This window comes from Bufo gargarizans, chromosome 3 (genome assembly GCF_014858855.1).
Source record: "Bufo gargarizans isolate SCDJY-AF-19 chromosome 3, ASM1485885v1, whole genome shotgun sequence".
NCBI classification, from domain to species: domain Eukaryota; kingdom Metazoa; phylum Chordata; class Amphibia; order Anura; family Bufonidae; genus Bufo; species Bufo gargarizans.
The window spans coordinates 110,349,762-110,374,595 of NC_058082.1; the positions used below are offsets into that span (position 1 = coordinate 110,349,762).

Genomic DNA, 24,834 nt, shown 5'->3' on the forward strand with positions numbered 1-24,834 from the left:
CGCCGCTTGTTTTGGGGTCTGGGCTCTGACATAGTGATTACCCTGCAGTGAAAGATGAGGGGAGTAGGCTAGACCATGTAGGAAGGGGACGGTAGCTTACCTGACCTGTGTCCCTCAATGTAGCTTGTCCAGAGTGCCTTGTAGAGAGAATGAGTGTCAGAGTCCTGCAGAGGTCCTTTTGAAGCAGCAAGTGGGCGTAGCACAGAAAAGAGCACCAAGAATTTGCGCCAGAAGAAGATGGAATGATGGAGATGGGGGGAGCACCTTATGCCCTGCCCCATGAATGAATGTCAGCTTGGCGATCACATGTGGATGTAGCAGGTCCGCTAGGGACACACATCCGCCCTAAAGAAGGTGGTCGCACACGCTCAGTTCTATTCTTCTACTGCCAGCAGCCAAATCTACTGTGACAGTTACAGGGAGAAAGCTGGAGCAGAAAGGACACGTCCCTGAGCTTCCAATTTGAAATAGGGAAAATTAATAAGCAGAGCTCTGGATCCATGTGAGGTATCGGGCTGGTTCTAGCTTAATTTTAAAGAGATGGTCTTGTACTATATAATGTCTGATTTTCATGTTTTACATCATTGGATAACCCCTTTAAGGATTGTTTAGGGTGTGTATAAGTTATTATTTATTAGAAAGCGCCATTAACTCCATGGCGCTGTACATGTAAGAGGATATGTACATACGTAATATAAAACACAAGTACAATTTGCATGAAATTCGTAAAAGAGGGGGGTGAGAACCCTACCAGCAAGAGCTTACAATCTACTAGAGGAAAAGACAGTAGGTGTATCTTGAATAGTCTCCAGTCTTGAAACGTATTCCATATGACGATAGGTAGCTATGCAAGTGTCCATTATCACAGCCTGATGACGTCTGACAGTTGTTAGCTTTACCTCCTTAATAAAATAAGCCATGTTCTTTTTACAACCCAACAAAAGCTGTCTGTGCCTCATTTGTTCCAGCTGAGTAAAATGATGGTAAGTGCTCCTTAACACTCAGTCCTGTTATCTTGGATCCCAGGGTTGTGTTGTAAAGCATGTGATCCAAACTGCTTAATAAGTCATCCTCCTTGTCTCCAAGTAGGACTTTTCATCCAGTCAGCATCCTTTTGCTCTTTCTATCCTGATTCCCAGAAAAGGCGGTTCTTACACCCACACCATTGGGCCCTTGGTCGTCAAACTGTCCTGTTGGGGATAAAAATATATAAATAAATGACCACACAGGAACAGTTCCAGAACGGCATACTAGGTGACTACTAATACAGGCAATGGAATAAAGGTATAATAAGTTGCTTTAGAAAACCAAGGGGGAGATTTAGCAAACTGGTGTATAGTAGAATTGGCTTAGTTGCCCATAGCAACCAATCAGATTCCACCTTTCATTTTTCACAGCTCTTTTGGAAAATGAAAAGTGGTGGGCAACTAAACCAGTTCTACTTTACACCAGTTTGATAAATGACCCCCCAAATGTATAAACCACTATTATATATATTAAATTTTTTTGTCTAATAATGCACCGTCTTCCAGCATCAGCCTCTTTAATAAATCCAGAGCATCTCTGGTCTAAGGCACTAATGTATTATGAGGGTAATATCTAAAGCAACTTTATGGAGAGTCTGCTTCTTTTATGCCTTTTTTTTTTTTACCACAAATTAACCAAATGTTGCATGCCGTATGTAGGTTTAGAGAAATAATCAGTGACTAGCCTGTAAAGGAGGTGTGGTTTTACATAAAAGGGGCATGGCTTTGTACAAAAGGGGTGTGGCCTAATATACAACCTTTTACTGCAAGACTGCACTACAATTCAGATGTAAATTTCTGTTAAAGTAAGCTTTATACAGTGTACATACTTGATTTAGATCTACACGTTTTTCGTTGCTGATAAAGACATTCCAAGAAAAATGTCAAGAATTATGATAGGCCTTGTGGGTTTTCCATAAACAGTGCCACATTTGTCCATGGGCTGTATCTGGTATTACCACCCACTCCACTCGAGAAAAGGACTGAATTTTACCAAACAGCCAGAGGACAATAATGGTGCTGTTTCTGGATTTTTTTTTTAAATGCACATTGTGGCGAAACCAACCTCGCCACTGGGTTTTGGAGAGGCCTGTTTACCAGCCTCTTGCCTCAGGATTATGGCCCATACTAACTTTTAAACCCCTGAACCTATTCAAGTGAATTTTGGATAGGTTTGTCCCCAAGTTATACTGGTTAAATTGATGTAAGTTATATGTATGGACAATGTAAACTCACAAAGTGGTAACAATTTATAATAGGTGTAACTTGTCAGCTTGGGAGATAGTTGAGTGGATAGACAGAGGGGAGGAATATGCTGGGTGTGTTTCTATTGTCCCATTGTGCCATTGTCCCATTGTGTGTTTAAATGGTGATGTCTGTCCTGTTGTCTCCACATGTGTATTGTCGATTTCCCTTTGTCCTGAGAGATAATTGGATTGCTCCTCGGTTGTCTCCAGGGCAGAGAGGAGGAAACCATGATGCATTGTGGGGATGTGTTGTATCTGTCCTGTGTCGCAGTCTCCCTTCTGGTCCCCTAGGGGCGTGAACGATTGGTTGCTGTACTTAGATTGTATGTGTTGTAATATATTGATTGGTTGTATTTCAAAACCCTGTGGGCAGTACTATGTTGGTGGTTTGTGAATAAAAGAGGCTGTACGTGCAAGTACAGTCAGTTCCTGTTTTAACCATAAAAGTGAAGTGTCGTCTCATTCTTGGGGGGAGGATTTATGGTATGCTGTTCCAGTTTGACTGTTAGGAGCGTAAACCTATTCGTATGGTTTCCTATTCCACTGTCTACAGCATTCATATGTTTGAAGAGGATTTATCTGCTTCTTCGGTTCGGTGATGGTGGTGTCTGCCAGAAGGCTTGGAGACCTCAGGAAACGCTAGGAGCATTCAGCAACGGAGGTTCTCAGTCGGGGTGCCAGGTGATCCGTTACATTGGTGGCAAGCAGTGGGATGGCGTCCTAGTGCGAGGAGAAGCAGCTCAGAGACACCGGTAACATGTGGAGTTACAAATTGAGGGAAACGCTAGCACTCGTGCAGCGCCCCTGGGAGCAGAGGTATCCAGCGACTTGGAGCAGACAAGTATGGAAGGCTCTGAAGATGACTGGCTGGCCGAGGTGAGGCAGCGAGTGGCCCAGTATGGAGATAATGTGTCCATGGATATATGCCAGGCCATCTGGAACCAGGTCACAGCCAAGCGATACGCAAGGATGGAACGAGAATTCTGACTGGCGAAAGAGAGAGAAATTGCCCAGCGGAAGGAGTGTTACAGCAGCTGAGCAGAGGCTGCATCCGAGGAGGTTAGCAGTCTCCCCCTGAGGCGGCCAAAGGAACCCAAAGTAGGGGTCCTCATAGACTGGTCCTGTGAGGAACCACAACAGGCAGGTGGAGAAGGGACCGAAGGCTCTCCACCGGGATGCTGTGCAGCTGGCCCAGACCCTCAGCAGCAGCCGGAGTTGCCAGGTGTGGACGCAGGTGGTCCTTACTCGCAAATGTTGAGGGACCTCACAGACTGGTCCTGGGAGGACCCACAGATGGCAGGTGGAGATGGGACCGAGGTCTCTCTACCGGCCCTACAGAGATGCTGGGCCGCCTGCCCAGATCTCCAACGGCAGTGCATATCACAGGGAGAGGAGACAACCGGTCTCTCTCCCCAGCGGCAACCTGAGTTCCAGGGGGAGGAGATGTGGGGTCCCTCTGCCCTACAGCAACCAGAGTCCTGGGGAGGAGAGGCAACCGGCCTCACCTTCCACCAGCAGCCGGAGATACCGGGAAAAGGGGAACACAAGCCCCTCTGCATGGGCGCAGATGAGACCGCGGGCTCGGTGCCAGTCCTTCAGGGATTCTGGACGGTCGGTCCAGATCCCCATCCATCTCCGCAGGGATACCAGGAGGAGGAGGTAAGCGAGCCCTCCCCTTCACAGCTACTTCCCAACCGAGTTCTGGGGGCAGGGGATGAGCCTGCGATACCCACTGATCCCTTCCCAGCGGAAGAGATGGCATCCGGGCAGAGTGCCGCTAGCCCCTGCTCCACCGACCCCCTTGTTACAGGACTGGCTTGTACCCCCCTCACCCCAGCAGAAGAGCTGGCATCAGGGCAGAGCGCAGTTGGCCTCTGCCCTCCCCTATCCTCTTGTCCAGAGGCTGACTCCCCACAGGCTACCCCAGCAGAAGAGCTGGCATCTGGGCAGAGCGCAGTTGGCCTCTGCCCTCCCCTATCCTCTTGTCCAGAGGCTGACTCCCCACCGGCTACCCCAGCGGAAGAGCTGGCATCTGGGCAGAGCACAGTTGGCCTCTGCCCTCCCCTATCCTCTTGTCCAGAGGCTGACTCCCCACAGGCTACCCCAGCAGAAGAGCTGGCATCTGGGCAGAGCGCAGTCGGCCTCTGCCCTCCCCTATCCTCTTGTCCAGAGGCTGACTCCCCACCGGCTACCCCAGCGGAAGAGCTGGCATCTGGGCAGAGCGCAGTTGGCCTCTGCCCTCCCCTATCCTCTTGTCCAGAGGCTGACTCCCCACAGGCTACCCCAGCAGAAGAGCTGGCATCAGGGCAGAGCGCAGTCGGCCTCTGCCCTCCCCTATCCTCTAGTCCAGAGACTGACTTCCCACAGGCATCCCCAGCGGAAGAGCTGGCATCTGGGCAGAGTGCAGTCGGCCTCTGCCCACCAAGTACCTACAGCTCCAAGCTGGAGAACCACAAGAAAGCAAGGAGTAGCAGATGCCTACTCAACAGCTGGGGACATACAGAACAGAGCCAGGCCCCAAGATTCAACAGGTCCAGTATTGGGTTGTGGTTGGACTGCCAGACTAACTCAGGTATCTGGTTAGTCTTCCCTGGGAGGGGGAGATGTGTGGCGAAACCAACCTTGCCACTGGGTTTTGGAGAGGCCTGTTTACCAGCCTCTTGCCTCAGGATTATGGCCCATACTAACTTTTAAACCCCTGAACCTATTCAAGTGAATTTTGGATAGGTTTGTCCCCAAGTTATACTGGTTAAATTGATGTAAGTTATATGTATGGACAATGTAAACTCACAAAGTTGTAACAATTTATAATAAGTGTAACTTGTCAGCTTGGGAGATAGTTGAGTGGATAGATAGAGGGGGGGAATATGCTGGGTGTGTTTCTATTGTCCTATTGTGCCATTGTCCCATTGTGTGTTTAAATAGTGATGTCTGTCCTGTTGTCTCCACATGTGTATTGGCGATTTCCCTTTGTCCTGAGAGATAATTGGATTGCTCCTCGGTTGTCTCCAGGGTAGAGAGGAGGAAACCATGATGCATTGTGGGGATGTGTTGTATCTGTCCTGTGTCGCAGTCTCCCTTCTGGTCCCCTAGGGGCGTGAACGATTGGTTGCTGTACTTAGATTGTATGTGTTGTAATATATTGATTGGTTGTATTTCAAAACCCTGTGGGCAGTACTATGTTGGTGGTTTGTGAATAAAAGAGGCTGTACGTGCAAGTACAGTCAGTTCCTGTTTTAACCCTCAAAGTGAAGTGTCGTCTCATTCTTGGGGGGAGGATTTATGGTATGCTGTTCCAGTTTGACTGCTCGGAGCGTAAACCTATTCGTATGGTTTCCTATTCCACTGTCTATAGCATTCATATGTTTGAAGAGGATTTATCTGCTTCTTCGGTTCGGTGATGGTGGTGTCTGCCAGAGTGCTTGGAGACCTCAGGAAACGCTAGGAGCATCCAGCAACGGAGGTACTCAGTCGGGGTGCCAGGTGATCCGTTACACACATGAAAAATAAGAATTGCAGTGTAATAATGAGGGTTGGCACTGCTACCTTACATTACCAGCCTGGTGGGTTAATGTAATAAATAGTTAGTTTTTTTATGGAAAAAAAAAAATCTCAAAACCCCACATCCCTAATACTACCCGTGTGGTGTTTAGTGCTACCCTAAATTTCAGTTCAGTGGTGACACCTCCGTGTCAGTGAATCACGGAGGTGTGCTGTCCATGGTCTCCACGGACAGCACACGTACCTTATGACTTTAATGTTCGCACATCAGTGGTTTTCCACAGACTGCGAGTCCGAGGTGACGCCACAGAAGCATGCCGTGTTTTTGTCTGTGATTACGGATCCCTCACACACATTACAGTCTATGGCATGCCATCGATGTTTGGTCCATGGTTTCTACGGACCATTGGTAGGAGTTGTATTGGAAATTAATTTCCAGCCTAGCAGTGTTAGGACACGCGGACCAAACACGGATTCTTTAGTCGAACCACTGACCATATTATCACGGATGTCATCACAGTAGTGTGAAAGAGGCTTAATAGAAATTAGAGAATTTCCAAGCTTCAGCATTCGCTAACCTAATATTTTACTGTATTTTCATACTTGGTCCCTATAATCCCTGTTTTTCTTGCAAACTCATCCACTAGAATGGGTGAGTCTTGTGGGAAAGTAGACTTAGGCCTCTTTCACACTACCGTTTTTTTTTCTTCGTTTTGCGGGCTGTTTTTTGCGTTCCGTACATGGTCCATATACGGAACTATTAATTTCAATGGGTCCGCAAAAAAAACGGAATGTAATCCGTATGCATTCCGTTTCCGTATCTCTATTCTGTGCAAAGATAGAACATGTCCTATATTTGGCAGCAAATCACGTTGCGTGGCTCCATTCAAGTCAATGGGTCCGCAAAAAAACAGAATGCATACGGAAATGCATCCGTATGTCTTCCGTATCTGTTCCGTTTTTTGCGGAACCATCTATTGAAAATGTTATGCCCAGCCCAATTTGTTCTATGTAATTACTGTATACTCTATATGCCATACGGAAAAACGGAATGGAAAAACGGAACCGAAACGGAAACACAACAGAAACAAAAAATGGACAGCAAAACACTGAAATAGCCATACGGTAGTGTGAAAGAGGCCTTAAATGGTGTATGCTCGGATTGGCTCATTGACTATAGTAGGTCAATGTTCAGTCCGGATGCTGTCCATTCTACTTTGGACAGCCCCTGGACGTCAACATCATTCCTCTGACTGAGCTCAAATAAGCATATAAAAATATTATACGTGTTAAAAAATCCTTACCATATTCTGCTCGGCATAACACGCAGCATCATGCACAGATATGAAGACTTGCTGTTCACTGAGATGATCCATGATACCAATGGAGACCAATGTTCTAAGCACTTTAGCTAGAAAGCAAAAAGACGATAAAAAGTTAAAATTTTTTAATTTTAATAAGAAAACTCTCTTTAATGATGTGGCAGGAACACACAAGTTTTTATCACGTCTTTCTACTCACCTGCTGTCTAATGGATGTAGATATTATATTATCGTATGTATTTGTTGTACCAACTTTAATGGAGTTGGTTTCATGTTCTGCTATAGCAGCCTCCACTCTTTTGAAAAAGTTATCCTTATCCATCACTAGTTGAAGAACATGGTTTTGTGTTTTTACAAGACCCTTAGATCCGCCTGAAGAAGTCGGCGACTCCCTTATTCCTAATCTTGTATGTTTTTATTTTTTTTTATCTTTTTTTTAGACTTTAGCACGCCTTCATCTGCCCTATTCTTTCTCCTGATTGGAACACCTGCAGCGGGAGGTTGCCCCAGTATAGATCGGTATATTCGTTCTATGTTCATACATCAGTGCTGTCTGAGAAGCATCTTCTGTTAGGTGGGTCTATTATTCCGATATCTTTCTCATAAGTCGGGATTTACATATGAGACATGGTCCTTTCTTAGTCAGGTCTTCCTATCCTCAAGATAGGTCATCAATATCAGATCCATAGGGGTCCAGCTCCAGGCACTCCAGACTATCATCTGTTTGAAGAGGACTTTTCAATGTTCACCTGCACACTGTCTAGACCTGTAATGGCTAACCTTGGCACTCCAGCTGTGGTGAAACTACGACTCCCAGCATGCTCCATTTATTTCTACAGAGTTCTGAGAGCAGCAACGCAAGGGGGGCATCTTAGGAGTTGTAGTTTTACCACAGCTGGAGTGCCAAGATTAGCCATCACTGGTCTAGACTGTAGCAGTGATACAGTGTAATTACCATTTCCGCTCCCATTCAAGTAAAAGAGACGAATATCTGTAATAACACTGCAACACCGCTACAAGAGAGGCGGCGTGTAGGTAAACATGGAAGAGGACGTAGCACTCACACAGGTGGCCTCTTAAAACTGCACAACCCCTGTAAGTGTGGCCAAATGTAATAGCATACAATACACATTAACATATGTGCCACCTTAGGGCCTACTGTAGATAGGGCAAGTGTAAGGGAACTTTCACACTTGCGGCAGAGGATTCAGGCAGACAGTTCCGTCGCTGGAACTGTCTGCCGGATCAGTCAATACGTATGCCAACTGATGGCATTTGTCAGACGGATTAGGATCCTGATCCGTATGACAAATGCATTGAGATGCCGAATCCGTCTCTCCGGTGTGATCCGGAAAAACAGATTCTGCATTTATTGTTTTTCACATTTTTTGCTTTCTGAGCAAGCGCAGATTGCAATGCCGGATCCATTTTGTGTTACGGGGCTGGATCCGGCATTAATGCATTTCAATAGAAAACAATTCTGGCAAGTTTTCTGGAATTTTAGACGGAGATAAAACTGCAGCATGGCAAGTGGGGGTGGCCGGCGGCAGGGCACAACAGCAGGAGATGAGCGCTTCCATTGTGGAAGCGCTCATCTCCATAGTCATCTGTATCGCCGTCCTCAGGACAGCGATACAGATGTCTATGCTGCGGCAGGGGAGGGAGAGGTGCGTCCCCTCCTGTTCTTCTGATAGGCTGCTGGCCGTATAGCAAGGGACACAGGCAGTGGCGGATCCAGGAGGGGTGCAATTGCCCCCCCCCCCCCCCCCGAGCTGGCGGCGGGGCACAGGGAGATGAGCGCTTCCATTGTGGAAGCGCTCATCTCCAGTCATCTGTATCGCCGTCCTCAGGACAGCGATACAGATGCCTGCCTGTGCTGTGGCAGGGAAGGGAGAGGCGTGTCCCTTTCCCTTCCTCTGATAGGCTGCCGGCCGCCTGAGCCATACAGCGTGGGACACAGGCCAGAAGAGGCCTGCATCGCATCGCTGACATGGAGGTAAGTATGTGTTTTTTGTTTTTTTTCATTATATACAATACTTTTACTGGCACCTGGGGGCTGTTATTACTGGCAAAGAGGGGCTCTTATTACTGGGGGCTGTTATTACTGGCAAAGGGGGGCTCTTATTACTGGGGGCTCTTATTACTGGCAAAGGGGGGCTCTTATTACTGGGGGCTCTTATTACTGGCAAAGGGGGCTCTTATTACTGGGGGCTCTTATTACTGGCAAAGGGGGCTCTTATTACTGGCAAAGGGGGGCTCTTATTACTGGGGGCTCTTATTACTGGCAAAGGGGGGCTCTTATTACTGGCAAAGGGGGGCTGTTATTACTGACAAAGGGGGGCTCTTATTACTGGGGGCTCTTATTACTGGCAAAGGGGGCTCTTATTACTGGCAAAGGGGGGCTCTTATTACTGGGGGCTCTTATTACTGGCAAAGGGGGGCTCTTATTACTGGCAAAGGGGGGCTCTTATTACTGGGGGCTCTTATTACTGGCAAAGGGGGGCTCTTATTACTGGGGGCTCTTATTACTGGCAAAGGGGGGCTCTTATTACTGGGGGCTCTTATTACTGGCAAAGGGGGCTCTTATTACTGGCAAAGGGGGGCTCTTATTACTGGCAAAGGGGGGCTCTTATTACTGGGGGCTGTTATTACTGGCAAAGGGGGGCTGTTATTACTAGTGATGAGCGGCAGGTGCCATATTCGATTTCGACGAAATTTGCGAATATTCGATTATATTACTTTGCTTTTTTATATAAATAGATTATAATAATTATCAGGTATTATAATTATTCTATTTATATAAAAAAAGCAGTCATATAATCGCATAGCGAATTATACTTAGCTGTCTCTATAGTCAACTTTCCTATATGATTGCTAGAATTAGCGAAGTTGATGAATAGGTAGATATAACTGAGATGCAGAATACTTCGTTATCTTCGTTTTGTGGAATATGACGAATACATTCGTATATTCGTTTTGTGGAATATAACGAATATATTCGTCATATTCGCTAATTCTACCATTGAAGCCAACCATAGTAAAAAAAAAACAACAAAAAAAAAAACGCAAATGCGATTAATATAACACAAAATAATCGCATTTGCGATTTTAACTTAGTAATGCTATATTCCATGCTCATGGGAACGTCTCCATATACTAGAATGCACTGTCGGATTTGAGAATTACGTTGAAATCGCAAATGCGATTATTTCGTGTTATATTAATCGCAATTGCGATTTCAACGTAATTCTCAAATCCGACAGTACATTCTAGTATATGGAGACGTTCCCATGGAGATGGGGACGCTCCATGAGCACGGAAGGCGGCAGAAGCGGCAACGGGCACTGACTGGAGCAGCCAGGAAGCCAGGAATCCAAAGGACAGGTAAGAACAACTTTAGGGAAGTGGGAAAGGAAAAAATATAACAATTAAAATAAAAAATAAAAAACGAATATTCGAAATATCGAATTTATAGCACTATATTCTAAATATTCGCGAATTAGCGAAGTGCCGATATTCGCGAAAAAAATTCGCAATTCGAATATTCGCGCTCAACACTAGTTATTCCTGGCAAAGAGGGGCTCCTTTTACTGGGGGCTGTTATTACTGGCAAAGGGGGGCTCTTATTACTGGGGGCTCTTATTACTGGCAAAGGGGAGCTCTTATTACTGGGGGCTCTTATTACTGGCAAAGGGGGGCTCTTATTACTGGGGGTGATGCGTTATACTACCCTACCTCGTGAGATTTCCCTACCCTCTGACTTCCTGTCGCATGAGCGATGACGTCGGGGGGCGTGTCTCACTTTTCTCCATCTGCGCATGCCCAAAAGGACACTCTAGTGAAAATCTCAAGGCTGAACTTAGCAGCACGCCGGGAACCTGCGCATGCGTCTGGGAGCCGAGGTAGGGAAAAATCACTGGTCAGTGCGCAAGCGCAGTTAACTCATTAAAATCCACCCGATATACGTGCCTGCGCAATGTGATGGTAGGGAAAAATTACGTCCCAGTGCGCAAGCACCGAGGGTAAGCATGAATAGCCATGCCAAAAGCACTTTTAACCCTTTGCAGGAGCTATTCTCATATTGGTTCTTGACTGATTGTCCTCCTATATATAGGTTCTATTATATAGGGGGTCTGTCTGCACAGTATATGGGGGGGTCTGTCAGCACAGTATATTTGGGGGGCTGTCTGCGCAGTATATTTGGGGGGCTGTCTGCGCAGTATATTTGGGGGGCTGTCTGCGCAGTATATTTGGGGGGCTGTCTGCACAGTATATTTGGGGGGCTGTCTGCACAGTATATTTGGGGGCTGTCTGCGCATTAAATGGGGGGCTGTCTGCGCAGTATATGGGGGGGGCTGTCTGCGCAGTATATAGGGGGCTGTCTGCGCAGTATATGGGGGGGCTGTCTGCGCAGTATATAGGGGGGCTGTCTGCGCAGTATATGGGGGGGCTGTCTGCGCAGTATATGGGGGGGCTGTCTGCACAGTATATAGGGGGCTGTCTGCGCAGTATATGGGGGGCTGTCTGCGCAGTATATGGGGGGCTGTCTGCGCAGTATATAGGGGGGCTGTCTGCGCAGTATATTTGGGGGTCTGTCTGCGCAGTATATGGGGGGGGCTGTCTGCACAGTATATTTGGGGGTCTGTCTGCGCATTAAATGGGGGGGGCTGTCTGCGCAGTATATGGGGGGGGGCTGTCTGCGCAGTATATGGGGGGGCTGTCTGCGCAGTATATGGGGGGGCTGTCTGCGCAGCATATGGGGGGGCTGTCTGCGCAGTATATGGGGGGGCTGTCTGTGCGGTACAGTATATTGGGGGATGTATGTGCAGCATATTTGGGGGGGGCAGTGTATTATATTTGTGGGCTGTGCGTTAGATGTGGAGCTGTGCACCACGTGTGGCCTGTGTGTTAGATGTGTACAACCCTAATTTAACAAATACTACGAAACTGCAGCCATCTCGTCACTTGGAGAAGGATGAGAAGCGGCCCCCATCCAGAGGGACACATCTGCCACCAGATCCGTCGCTCACTGGATTCTGTAATCAACGTCTGCTGTGTATGTGTGCACCGTCAGTCTGCTGTGTATGTGTGCACCGTCAGTCTGCTGCACTGCGTCTGTTCTGCCATTTGCTCTTACAATTTTAATTTATTTTTTTGTGTCACAACTATGACCAGCATGTTCTCCTATGGAACACGAAGTACCTGAAGTGGAATGAAGAAGCCCATGTTTGAGGCCTGCGCCCTGGCGGGAGCATTGAAGGGGCATCTGACACGTGACGAGCTGCTCCTGTGTACTGTGATCACCGCGAGTTCAGAGGTCGGCAACCATAGGCCGTCCACATGCTGTGAATTACATCTCCCATCATGCTGGTAAAGTATTATGGGAGGTGTAGTCCAAAACATCTGGAATAACAAATGCGTATGAATGAAAAGCATGGTGTGTGACTGGTCAGTAACAAGGGTTGAAGCCTTGACGTGGCGTTACTGCTCACATGTGTATCCATGTGCCAATTCAACCAATGTGAGTGACTGTAACTAATACTGATTAGTTAACTATAAATACTGTGACAATGGAGAATTAAAAGACCATATCTTCTACACACCGCTTACACCGTGACCGTATCTCCTACACACAGCTTACACCGTGACCGTATCTCCTACACACTGCTTACACCGTGACCGTATCTCCTACACACTGCTTACACTGTGACCGTATCTCCTACACACTGCTTACACTGTGACCGTATCTCCTACACACTGCTTACACCGTGACCGTATCTCCTACACACTGCTTACACCGTGACCGTATCTCCTACACACTGCTTACACCGTGACCGTATCGCCTACACACAGCTTACACCGTGACCGTATCTCCTACACACTGCTTACACCGTGACCGTATCTCCTACACACTGCTTACACCGTGACCGTATCTCCTACACACTGCTTACACCGTGACCGTATCTCCTACACACTGCTTACACCGTGACCGTATCTCCTACACACTGCTTACACCGTGACCGTATCTCCTACACACTGCTTACACTGTGACTGTATCTCCTACACACTGCTTACACTGTGACCGTATCGCCTACACACCGCTTACACCGTGACTGTATCTCCTACACACCGCTTACACTGTGACCGTATCTCCTACACACTGCTTACACCGTGACCGTATCACCTACACACTGCTTACACTGTGACTGTATCTCCTACACACCGCTTACACTGTGACTGTATCTCCTACACACTGCTTACACCGTGACTGTATCTCCTACACACCGCTTACACTGTGACCGTATCTCCTACACACTGCTTACACCGTGACCGTATCACCTACACACTGCTTACACTGTGACCGTATCACCTACACACTGCTTACACTGTGACCGTATCTCCTACACACTGCTTACACTGTGACCGTATCTCCTACACACCGCTTACACTGTGACCGTATCTCCTACACACCGCTTACACTGTGACTGTATCTCCTACACACTGCTTACACTGTGACCGTATCTCCTACACACTGCTTACACCGTGACTGTATCTCCTACACACCGCTTACACTGTGACCGTATCTCCTACACACTGCTTACACCGTGACCGTATCACCTACACACTGCTTACACTGTGACCGTATCTCCTACACACTGCTTACACCGTGACCGTATCACCTACACACTGCTTACACTGTGACCGTATCTCCTACACACCGCTTACACTGTGACCGTATCTCCTACACACCGCTTACACTGTGACTGTATCTCCTACACACTGCTTACACTGTGACCGTATCTCCTACACACTGCTTACACCGTGACTGTATCTCCTACACACTGCTTACACCGTGACTGTATCTCCTACACACCGCTTACACTGTGACCGTATCTCCTACACACTGCTTACACCGTGACCGTATCACCTACACACTGCTTACACCGTGATCGCATCTCCTACACACTGCTTACACTGTGACCGTATCTCCTACACACTGCTTACACCGTGACCGTATCACCTACACACTGCTTACACTGTGACCGTATCACCTACACACTGCTTACACTGTGACCGTATCTCCTACACACCGCTTACACTGTGACCGTATCTCCTACACACTGCTTACACTGTGACCATATCTCCTACACACTGCTTACACTGTGACCGTATCACCTACACACTGCTTACACCGTGACCGTATCACCTACACACTGCTACACTGTGACCGTATCTCCTACACACCGCTTACACTGTGACCGTATCTCCTACACACCGCTTACACTGTGACTGTATCTCCTACACACTGCTTACACTGTGACCGTATCTCCTACACACTGCTTACACCGTGACTGTATCTCCTACACACCGCTTACACTGTGACCGTATCTCCTACACACTGCTTACACCGTGACCGTATCACCTACACACTGCTTACACTGTGACCGTATCTCCTACACACTGCTTACACCGTGACTGTATCTCCTACACACCGCTTACACTGTGACCGTATCTCCTACACACTGCTTACACCGTGACCGTATCACCTACACACTGCTTACACTGTGACCGTATCTCCTACACACCGCTTACACTGTGACCGTATCTCCTACACACTGCTAACACTGTGACTGTATCTCCTACACACTGCTTACACTGTGACCGTATCTCCTACACCTGCTTACACCGTGACTGTATCTCCTACACACTGCTTACACCGTGACTGTATCTCCTACACACCACTTACACTGTGACCGTATCTCCTACACACTGCTTACACCGTGACCGTATCACCTACACACTGCTTACACCGTGATCGTATCTCCTACACACTGCTTACACTGTGACCGTATCTCCTACACACCACTTACACTGTGACCGTATCTCCTACACACCACTTACACTGTGACCGTATCTCCTACACACTGCTTACACCGTGATCGTATCTCCTACACACTGCTTACACTGTGACCGTATCTCCTACACACTGCTTACACCGTGACCGTATCACCTACACACTGCTTACACTGTGACCGTATCACCTACACACTGCTTACACTGTGACCGTATCTCCTACACACCGCTTACACTGTGACCGTATCTCCTACACACTGCGACCATATCTCCTACACACTGCTTACACTGTGACCGTATCACCTACACACTGCTTACACCGTGACCGTATCACCTACACACTGCTTACACTGTGACCGTATCTCCTACACACCGCTTACACTGTGACCGTATCTCCTACACACCGCTTACACTGTGACTGTATCTCCTACACACCGCTTACACCGTGACCGTATCTCCTACACACCGCTTACACCGTGACTGTATCTCCTACACACTGCTTACACCGTGACTGTATCTCCTACACACCACTTACACTGTGACCGTATCTCCTACACACTGCTTACACCGTGACCGTATCACCTACACACTGCTTACACCGTGATCGTATCTCCTACACACTGCTTACACTGTGACCGTATCTCCTACACACTGCTTACACCGTGACCGTATCTCCTACACACTGCTTACACCGTGACGGTATCTCCTACACACCGCTTACACCGTGACCGTATCTCCTACACACCGCTTACACCGTGACCGTATCTTCTACACACTGCTTACACTGTGACCGTATCACCTACACACCGCTTACACCGTGACCGTATCTCCTACACACTGCTTACACCGTGACCGTATCTCCTACACACTGCTTACACCGTGACCGTATCTTCTACACACTGCTTACACCGTGACCGTATCTCCTACACACTGCTTACACCGTGACCGTATCTCCTACACACTGCTTACACCGTGACCGTATCTTCTACACACTGCTTACACCGTGACCGTATCTCCTACACACTGCTTACACCGTGACCGTATCTCCTACACACTGCTTACACCGTGACCGTATCTCCTACACACTGCTTACACTGTGACCATATCTCCTACACACTGCTTACACGGCCATAGAGGGACATATGTTCTGACCTTTCTGAGACCTGGGGGGATTTAAATGCGGTGTCTCAGAAGATATGTTGTAAGAACAGCAATTTTTTTTTTTAAACATTCATATTGTTCTTAAGCTTACATCATGTTATGTTTTTTTTTTCCAACATTTAAACAGGTTACACAACGCGTTGCTGATCTATCCAGGACGGCTTCAGGATGGACTATAAGAAGGAGGTTCAGTCCCGATTGGGTCCGGCGCAACCTCAGGGAGTACATATACAGCGGCCTTGGTTTACGACGACGCACAATGGCACAAAGAAGGTAAATTATATATATTTTTTAAAGAAATGTAAATGAAATGTAAAAAGAAATGTAATTTAAAGGGAACCTGTCACCGGGATTTGGGGTATAGCGCTGAGGACATGGGTTGCTAGAAGGCCGCTAGCACATCCGCAATACCCAGTCCCCATAGCTCTGTGTGCTTTTATTGCTTAAAAAAATCAATTTGATACATATGCAAATTAACCTGAGATGAGTCCTGTACGTGAGATGAGTCAGGGACAGGACTCATCTCAGGTTCATTTGCATATGTATCAAATCTGTTTTCTTACACAATAAAAGCACACAGAGCTATGGGGACTGGGTATTGCGGATGTGCTAGCGGCCATCTATCAGCCCATGCCCTCAGCTCTATACACAAAATCCCGGTGACAGGTTCCCTTTAAGGGACTGTCTGTAACAGCAGAGCGTTTGGCTACCCTGTTTTGGACAGCCAACTTATGGTGTAATGTAGACGTAGCATCGGACATGGATGGTGTTTTTAAAGGTAAATTTTTATTTCATTTTTTTCATACAGAACTAAGAGCAGCACTCTGGAGACTGAACAACCTCCTGATGCGGAAAATGAATGGATCGCCAACGCCAGACCTCCTGTCCCTCATGCATCTGCTTGGGAGAATCCGGGTCCCCTACCGGATCCCTCTGCTCAACAGAGGCTCTTAGGTTGACATCAAAATTTAAGAGCCCTGCTGAGCATGCAGAGATCCGGTAGGCCAAAGCAAAATGATTATGTGGACCGTGTAGAGGTTGTTTCCAACACTGTAGAAGGTTTGGACGAACATCAGAAGGAGTTTAGTGCTGCCTTGATTCGCCGCTGGGAGGGAGCAGAGTCGGCGATCCAATGCAGCCCTAACTACCATTATGGGGTAAGCATAATCAATTTGGTGGACTCAATGACGCCCGAGCAGTTGCATGAGTTTAATATCATGCTTAGAGAATGTGTCACAGAAATTGGCCACGGCCCCCACAACCCCATCCCACACCAGTGACCATTACCGACAACCTTCCCATTCCCAGCCCCCGGGCATGTGTTCCCTTCTGTCTCTTTTCTACTTCTCCGTCCCACTATTTTCCCCACCACCTCTACACATGCTCTGGTACCCTCCTCCTCAGACCCTTATACAACCCACAATTTCAACCTGCATCCTTTCTTGTGGACTGTATTTTTAGCTCAGAGAATAAAGAGGACAGGGGGGCTACCATTGCCAACCTCAAACCACCTACACGACAGTCCTACTCCACTAAAAATTTATATTTTTTGTATAGTATGTATATATATATATTTTTTTTTTTATGGATATATTGTAATTTATAAAAAAATAAAAAAATGTATAGTTAACTTCGATGTATTTGTGTTTTCATTGTCCGGTACAGGGTAACAGTAACCTTTGGCACTACCGCTGTGGTGACATTACAACTACCATAGGGTCACTACTGTACGTTTATTGAAAAGCCCTTGGTATTTTTTTTTTCCCTAAACGACATTATTGCGAAAGGTGAACCATGAACAATACCATCAGTAATGAGCTATCTTTTGGCTCTTTATTGATCGCAGACCCTATGATTGGCACATGAACAGCAAATGCTTGTTCGTTGTTCAATCTTGCCCCTTTTCATTTGAGCCCTTGTGGGAGTCATGGTCCATCAGCATCATCAGGAATTCATTAATAAATTGTAATTTAACAGTTTGATTAATGATTTCCCTATGACGCTATGACATAACTAGTGTGATTACCACAATGGACACACAAGGGACTAACTGCTGTTAAAGGGGTATCCCAATCAATGGTGGCATATCACTTGAATATGCAACCATTGTCTGATAGGTGTGGGTACCACCGATGGGACACGCACCTATATTGAGAACGGAGCAGGTAGCGCTGTGGCTGGAGGACACCAGATTTAATGGGGTCCGTCGACCACTGTTTGCTAATCCACAACTCTCACATAGAGAAGAATGGAGGGCGGCAGAGCATGCGCATTGCGCCATACTCCAATTTCGGGGACCAGTTCTCAATATAGGTGCGGGGAACAGCAGCTATAAGACAATGGGGGCATATCCAAGCGATATGCCCCTATTGTCTGAGATGAGAAAACTCATTTTAAGGCCTCTTTCACACGACTGTATTCCCTACAAGAGGGCCATATGTCCCGCACTGGCATTGATCATGCCAACAGGAGTACACACAATCCTAGATTACAATGATGCTGCGCAAGTCGAGCTTCAGGTGGGACTATTGTTTAGCACGAATAGAGAATAGATCATATGAATGCGGGACAATAGCCCATTGTGAGGCACAACATGAACAACATCAAGATGCCATGTGCTCCTGTACGCACGATCAATATGGCCCGTTAACTAACACTATACATGTTTTAGTGCATATAGTCGTGTACAAGAGTCCAAAAGGTGAGATACGGTCACGGTGTAAGCAGTGTGTAGGAGATACGGTCACAGTGTAAGCAGTGTGTAGGAGATACGGTCACGGTGTAAGCAGTGTGTAGGAGATACAGTCACAGTGTAAGCGGTGTGTAGGAGATACGGTCACAGTGTAAGTGGTGTGTAGGTGATACGGTCACAGTGTAAGCAGTGTGTAGGAGATACAGTCACGGTGTAAGCAGTGTGTAGGAGATACGGTCACGGTGTAAGCAGTGTGTAGGAGATACGGTCACAGTGTAAGCAGTGTGTAGGAGATACGGTCACAGTGTAAGCAGTGTGTAGGAGATACGGTCACAGTGTAAGCGGTGTGTAGGAGATACGGTCACAGTGTAAGCAGTGTGTAGGAGATACGGTCACGGTGTAAGCAGTGTGTAGGAGATACGGTCACAGTGTAAGCAGTGTGTAGGAGATACGGTCACGGTGTAAGCAGTGTGTAGGAGATACGGTCACAGTGTAAGCAGTGTGTAGGAGATACGGTCACAGTGTAAGCAGTGTAGGAGATACGGTCACAGTGTAGGGTGTAGGTGATACGGTCACGGTGTAAGCAGTGTGTAGGAGATACAGTCACAGTGTAAGCGGTGTGTAGGAGATACGGTCACAGTGTAAGTGGTGTGTAGGAGATACGGTCACAGTGTAAGCAGTGTGTAGGAGATACAGTCACAGTGTAAGCGGTGTGTAGGCGATACGGTCACAGTGTAAGCAGTGTGTAGGAGATACGGTCACAGTGTAAGCAGTGTGTAGGAGATACGGTCACAGTGTAAGCAGTGTGTAGGAGATACGGTCACAGTGTAAGCAGTGTGTAGGAGATACGGTCACAGTGTAAGCAGTGTGTAGGAGATACGGTCACAGTGTAAGCAGTGTGTAGGAGATACGGTCACAGTGTAAGCGGTGTGTAGGAGATACGGTCACAGTGTAAGCAGTGTGTAGGAGATACGGTCACAGTGTAAGCAGTGTGTAGGAGATACGGTCACAGTGTAAGCAGTGTGTAGGAGATACGGTCACAGTGTGTAGGTGATACAGTCGTTTAATTCTCCATTGTCACAGTATTTATAGTTACCTATCAGTATTAATTACAGTCACTCACATTGGTTGAATTGGCACATGGATACACATGTGAGCAGTAACGCCACGTCAAGGCTCCAACCCTTGTTACTGACCAGTCACACACACCATGCTTTTCATTCATCCGCATTTGGTATTCCAGATGTTTTGGACTACACCTCCCATAATACTTTACCAGCATGATGGGAGATGTAATTCACAGCATGTGGACAGCCTATGGGTGCCGACCTCTGAACTCGTGGTGATCACAGTACACAATGCTGGAGCAGCTCGTCACCTGTCAGATGTCCCTTCGCTGCTCCCGCCAGGGCGCGGGCCTCACACATGGGCTTCTTCTTACCACTTCAGGTACTTTGTGTTCCATAGGAGAACATGCTGGTCAGAGTTGTGACACAATTTTTTTTAATTAAAATGGTTAGAGCAAATGGCAGAACAGACGCAGTGCAGCAGACGGACGGTGCACACATACACAACAGACGGGAATTACAGAATCCAGTGAGAGACGGATTTGGTGGCAGGTGTGTCCTTCTGGATGGGGGCCGCTTCTCATCCTTCTCCAAGTGACGAGATGACTGCAGTTTCGTAGCAAAAAACATGCCATGCATAGGAGATATAGGGAATTTTTATTTATTTTTTTGTGAAAATAGGGTTGTACACATCTAACACACAGGCCACAAATATAATACACTGCCCCCCCCCCAAATATGCTGCACATACATCCCCCAATATACCGTACCGCACAGACAGCCCCCCCATATACTGCGCACACAGCCCCCCCATATACTGCGCACACAGCCCCCCCATATACTGCGCAGACAGCCCCCCATATACTGCGCAGACAGCCCCCCCCATTTAATGCGCAGACAGCCCCCAAATATACTGCGCAGACAGCCCCCCAAATATACTGTGCAGACAGACCCCCCCATATACTGTGCAGACAGACCCCCTATATAATAGAACCTATATATAGGAGGACAATCAGTCAAGAACCAATATGAGAATAGCTCCTGCAAAGGGTTAAAAGTGCTTTTGGCATGGATATTCATGCTCACCCTCGGCGCTTGCGCACTGGGACGTAATTTTTCCCTACCATCACATTGCGCAGGCGCGTATATCGGGTGGATTTTAATGAGTTAACTGCGCTTGCGCACTGACCCGTGATTTTTCCCTACCTCGGCTCCCAGACGCATGCGCAGGTTCCCGGCGTGCTGCTAAGTTCAGCCTTGAGATTTTCACTAGAGTGTCCTTTTGGGCATGCGCAGATGGAGAAAAGTGAGACACGCCCCCCGACGTCATCGCTCATGCGACAGGAAGTCAGAGGGTAGGGAAATCTCACGAGGTAGGGTAGTATAACGCTACAGGGGCTCTTATTACTGGCAAAGGGGGCTCTTATTACTGGCAAAGGGGGGCTCTTATTACTGGCAAAGGGGGGCTCTTATTACTGGCAAAGGGGGGCTGTTATTACTGGCAAAGGGGGGCTCTTATTACTGGGGGCTCTTATTACTGGCAAAGGGGGGCTCTTATTACTGGGGGCTGTTATTACTGGCAAAGGGGGGCTGTTATTACTGGCAAAGGGGGGCTCTTATTACTGGGGGCTCTTATTACTGGCAAAGGGGGGCTCTTATTACTGGGGGCTCTTATTACTGGCAAAGGGGGGCTGTTATTACTGGCACAGAGGGGCTGTTATTACTGGCACAGAGGGGCTCTTATTACTGGGGGCTCTTATTACTGGCAAAGGGGGACTCTTATTACTGGCTCAGAGGGGCTGTTATTACTGGCACAGAGGGGCTCTTATTACTGGGGGCTGTTATTACTGGCACAGAGGGGCTCTTATTACTGGGGGCTGTTATTACTGGCACAGAGGGGCTCTTATTACTGGGGGCTGTTATTACTGGCACAGAGGGGCTCTTATTATTGGGGGCTGTTATTACTGGCACAGAGGGGCTGTTATTACTGGCACAGGGGGGGCTGTTATTACTGGGGGCTGCTATTACTGGCACAGGGGGGTAATTATTACTGGCACATGATTGGGGGAACTATAGGGGCATCTACTGAGGCCACAAAGAAGGGGTTTTTTATATGGGCTCTCTGTACAGTACAATTTTATACTGGGACACATTATGGTGGGTACTATGGGGAAGGGGGAGAGGAGTACTATGGGGTCATCTACGGGGGGCACTAAGAAGGGGTATTTTATACTTGCAAATTATGGGGGACACTGAGGGCATCTACTGGAGCATTTTATACTGGTACATTATGGGGGGCACTAGGAGTAAGGAGGGTGTGGAGCACTATGGGTCATTTACTGGGGGCACTATATAGGGGTATTTTATACTGGCACATTATGGGGGCACTATGGGGACATTAGCTCAACTGGGGGCATTACAAGGGGGTATTTTTTGCACTGTCACATTATAAGGAGAATTATTTCTACTGGGGGGGCATTATGGTGGGTTTTATTACTCCCCTATGGTATGAGCCCCCTAGTAGCAGCACCATCCTCTCCCTGCTCTGCTATCCCTCTGCCCTTTCTCCAAATCCTTATTATTAAATCTTTCTCATTAGGATAAAACACATCAGCTCCGCCGAGCCCCCGGCCAAAGTGTGGAAATGGTGTCCGAGATCCCCAAGGGCCAAGCCAAGTAACTGTGAGTGTTCATGTGAAATATGATTGCTATACACATATAGCATACACTGTGTAGTTTGTTCTATAAGCACCATTGTTTTGTGGCAGCGGACAGAAAATAATCTGAAAGTGCCCCTCCCGAGACCAGGCTCTGGATCCGCCACTGAACACAGGCCGGAAGAGGCCTGCATCGCATCGCTGAAGGTAAGTATAAGTGTTTATTTTTATATATTTTTATTTAGGTACAATACTGGATCATGATAGGGGGGGGGGCTACTGGCACATGATAAGGGGGGGCCTACTGGCACATGATAAGGGGGCTATTGGCACATGAAATGGGGGCTACTGGCACATGATATGGGGCTATTGGCACATGATATGGGGGTTATTGGCACATGATATGGGGGCTATTGGCACATAGCTGGAGGTAAGTATAAGTGTTTATTTTTTTTATTTTTTTATATAGGTATAATACTGGATCATGATGGGGGGGCTACTGGCACATGATAAGGGGGTGCCTACTGGCACATGATAAGGGGGCTATTGGCACATGATATGGGGGCTATTGGCACATGATATGGGGCTATTGGCACATGATATGGGGGTTATTGGCACATGATATGGGGGCTATTGGCACATTGGGGGGGATACTGGCACATGATATGGGGGCTACTGAAACATGATATGGGGGCTATTGGCACATGATATGGGGCTATTGGCACATTATATGGGGGCTATTGGCACATGATATGGGGCTACTGGCACATGATATGGGGGCTATTGGCACATGATATGGGGGCTATTGGCACATGATATGGGGGCTATTGGCACATAGCTGGAGGTAAGTTTAAGTGTTTATTTTTATTTTTATTTTTTTATATAGGTATAATACTGGATCATGATGGGGGCTTTATTACTCCCCCATGGTATGACCCCCTAGTAGCAGCACCAGCCTCTCCCTGTTCTGCTATCCCTCTGCCCCTTCTCCAAATCCTTATTATGAAATCTTTCTCATTAGGATAAAGCACAACATCAGCTCCGCCGAGCCCCCGGCCAAAGTGTGGAAGTGGCGTCCGAGATCCCCAAGGGCCAAGCCAAGTAACTGTAAGTGTTCATGTGAAATATGTTTATGTTTGTATTGATCTTTATTATCGATTTTACATTGCAGATTTTTAATTTTTTTTGCAGCATATGGGTGAGATTTTATAAATATTTTTATTATTTGGTTGAAAGGCTCATTGGGGGAGGGGGGATTGTAACAGGGCTGCCGTAGAATATCTAAAATAGCTGGTCAAGTAAAATGTTGCATGCAACAATCATTAAATAGGTGGCCAACAAAAAGGGTCAAAGGGCGTGGTAAAACAGTGGCTGAGCATGCTGAGAGTTGTAGTTTTGCAACAGTTGGAGGCATCCTGGTTGGGAAAACACTGTGATAATATGAACAATGGGGTTCTACAAAAGAGCTATCGTGGGGCAAAGTTCATATTCGTGTTTACACACGTGTTTTAAAATGAATGCTTTCCCCTTTTATAAACAAGTAAATAATGACGCAAAGCTGTGGGGCTGGTATGCAACTTTTTCCATGGCCCTGGTATTAGATACCCCGATGCTGCAGTGATCCATGCAGAGTCTGTGCAGGTTGGTGTTACTGCACCACATTAAGAGAGAGCTATCTTTATTTCTGCCAGTCTGGGCACACCAGAGCCAGAGAGCTGGGTTCACAGGGCAGTGATGAGGACGAATGCTTTTCTGTTAAAGGGAATCTGTTATATTTGCCTGTTGCCACAGACTAAGGTTACATGCACACAAGCGTTAGGGCTCAGTTGAATGGGGTCTGCGATCCGCATCCGACGGTCCGCGCAAAAAAGTAGTGCATGCGCGACTTATTTGCAGAGGCACGGCCAGAAACACCACGGAAGCACTTCGTAGTGCTTCCATGGGGTTCCGATCCGTGCCTCCGTTCCGCATCTCCGTGATTGCGGACCCATTCAAGTCAATGGGTCCGTGATGCGGAATGCACACAGCCGGTGCCCGTGTATTGCGGACCCGCTGTATGTGGGCCGCAATACGGCCACGGGGGGCAAACGGTCATGTGCATGCACACGACCGTTGTTTTGGTCCGCATCCGAGCCGCAGCATCGGTTGCGCTGTTCCATGGTCCGTTTTGCAGGAATAGGCAGTTATATTAATGGCTGTCCATGACGTTCCGCAAATTGCGGAACACACACGGACGCTATTTGTGTTTTGCGGATCTGCAATTTGCGGACCGCAAAACACACAACGGTCGTGTGCATGAGGCCTAAGG

General features: G+C 47.5%; 1 protein-coding gene and 1 long non-coding RNA gene across 2 annotated transcripts in view; one reads left to right on the forward strand and one right to left on the reverse strand.

Moving 5' to 3' along the window:
* Positions 1-208: 208 nt before the first annotated feature.
* LOC122931975 (solute carrier family 26 member 10-like) overlaps positions 209-24,834 on the reverse strand; it is a 77,404-nt gene continuing 52,778 nt past the window's right edge. The window contains exons 17-18 of the mRNA XM_044286100.1: positions 7,078-7,184; positions 209-1,190 (exon numbers count right to left, since the gene is read on the reverse strand). Of these exons, the coding sequence (XP_044142035.1) occupies positions 1,152-1,190; positions 7,078-7,184 (146 nt within the window). The 3' untranslated portion in view covers positions 209-1,151. The remainder of the gene's footprint in view (positions 1,191-7,077; positions 7,185-24,834) is intronic.
* LOC122931976 lies at positions 12,415-16,978 on the forward strand. Its single transcript, XR_006388261.1, has 3 exons — positions 12,415-12,465; positions 16,238-16,383; positions 16,919-16,978. It is a non-coding gene; the product is annotated as an uncharacterized LOC122931976 (long non-coding RNA).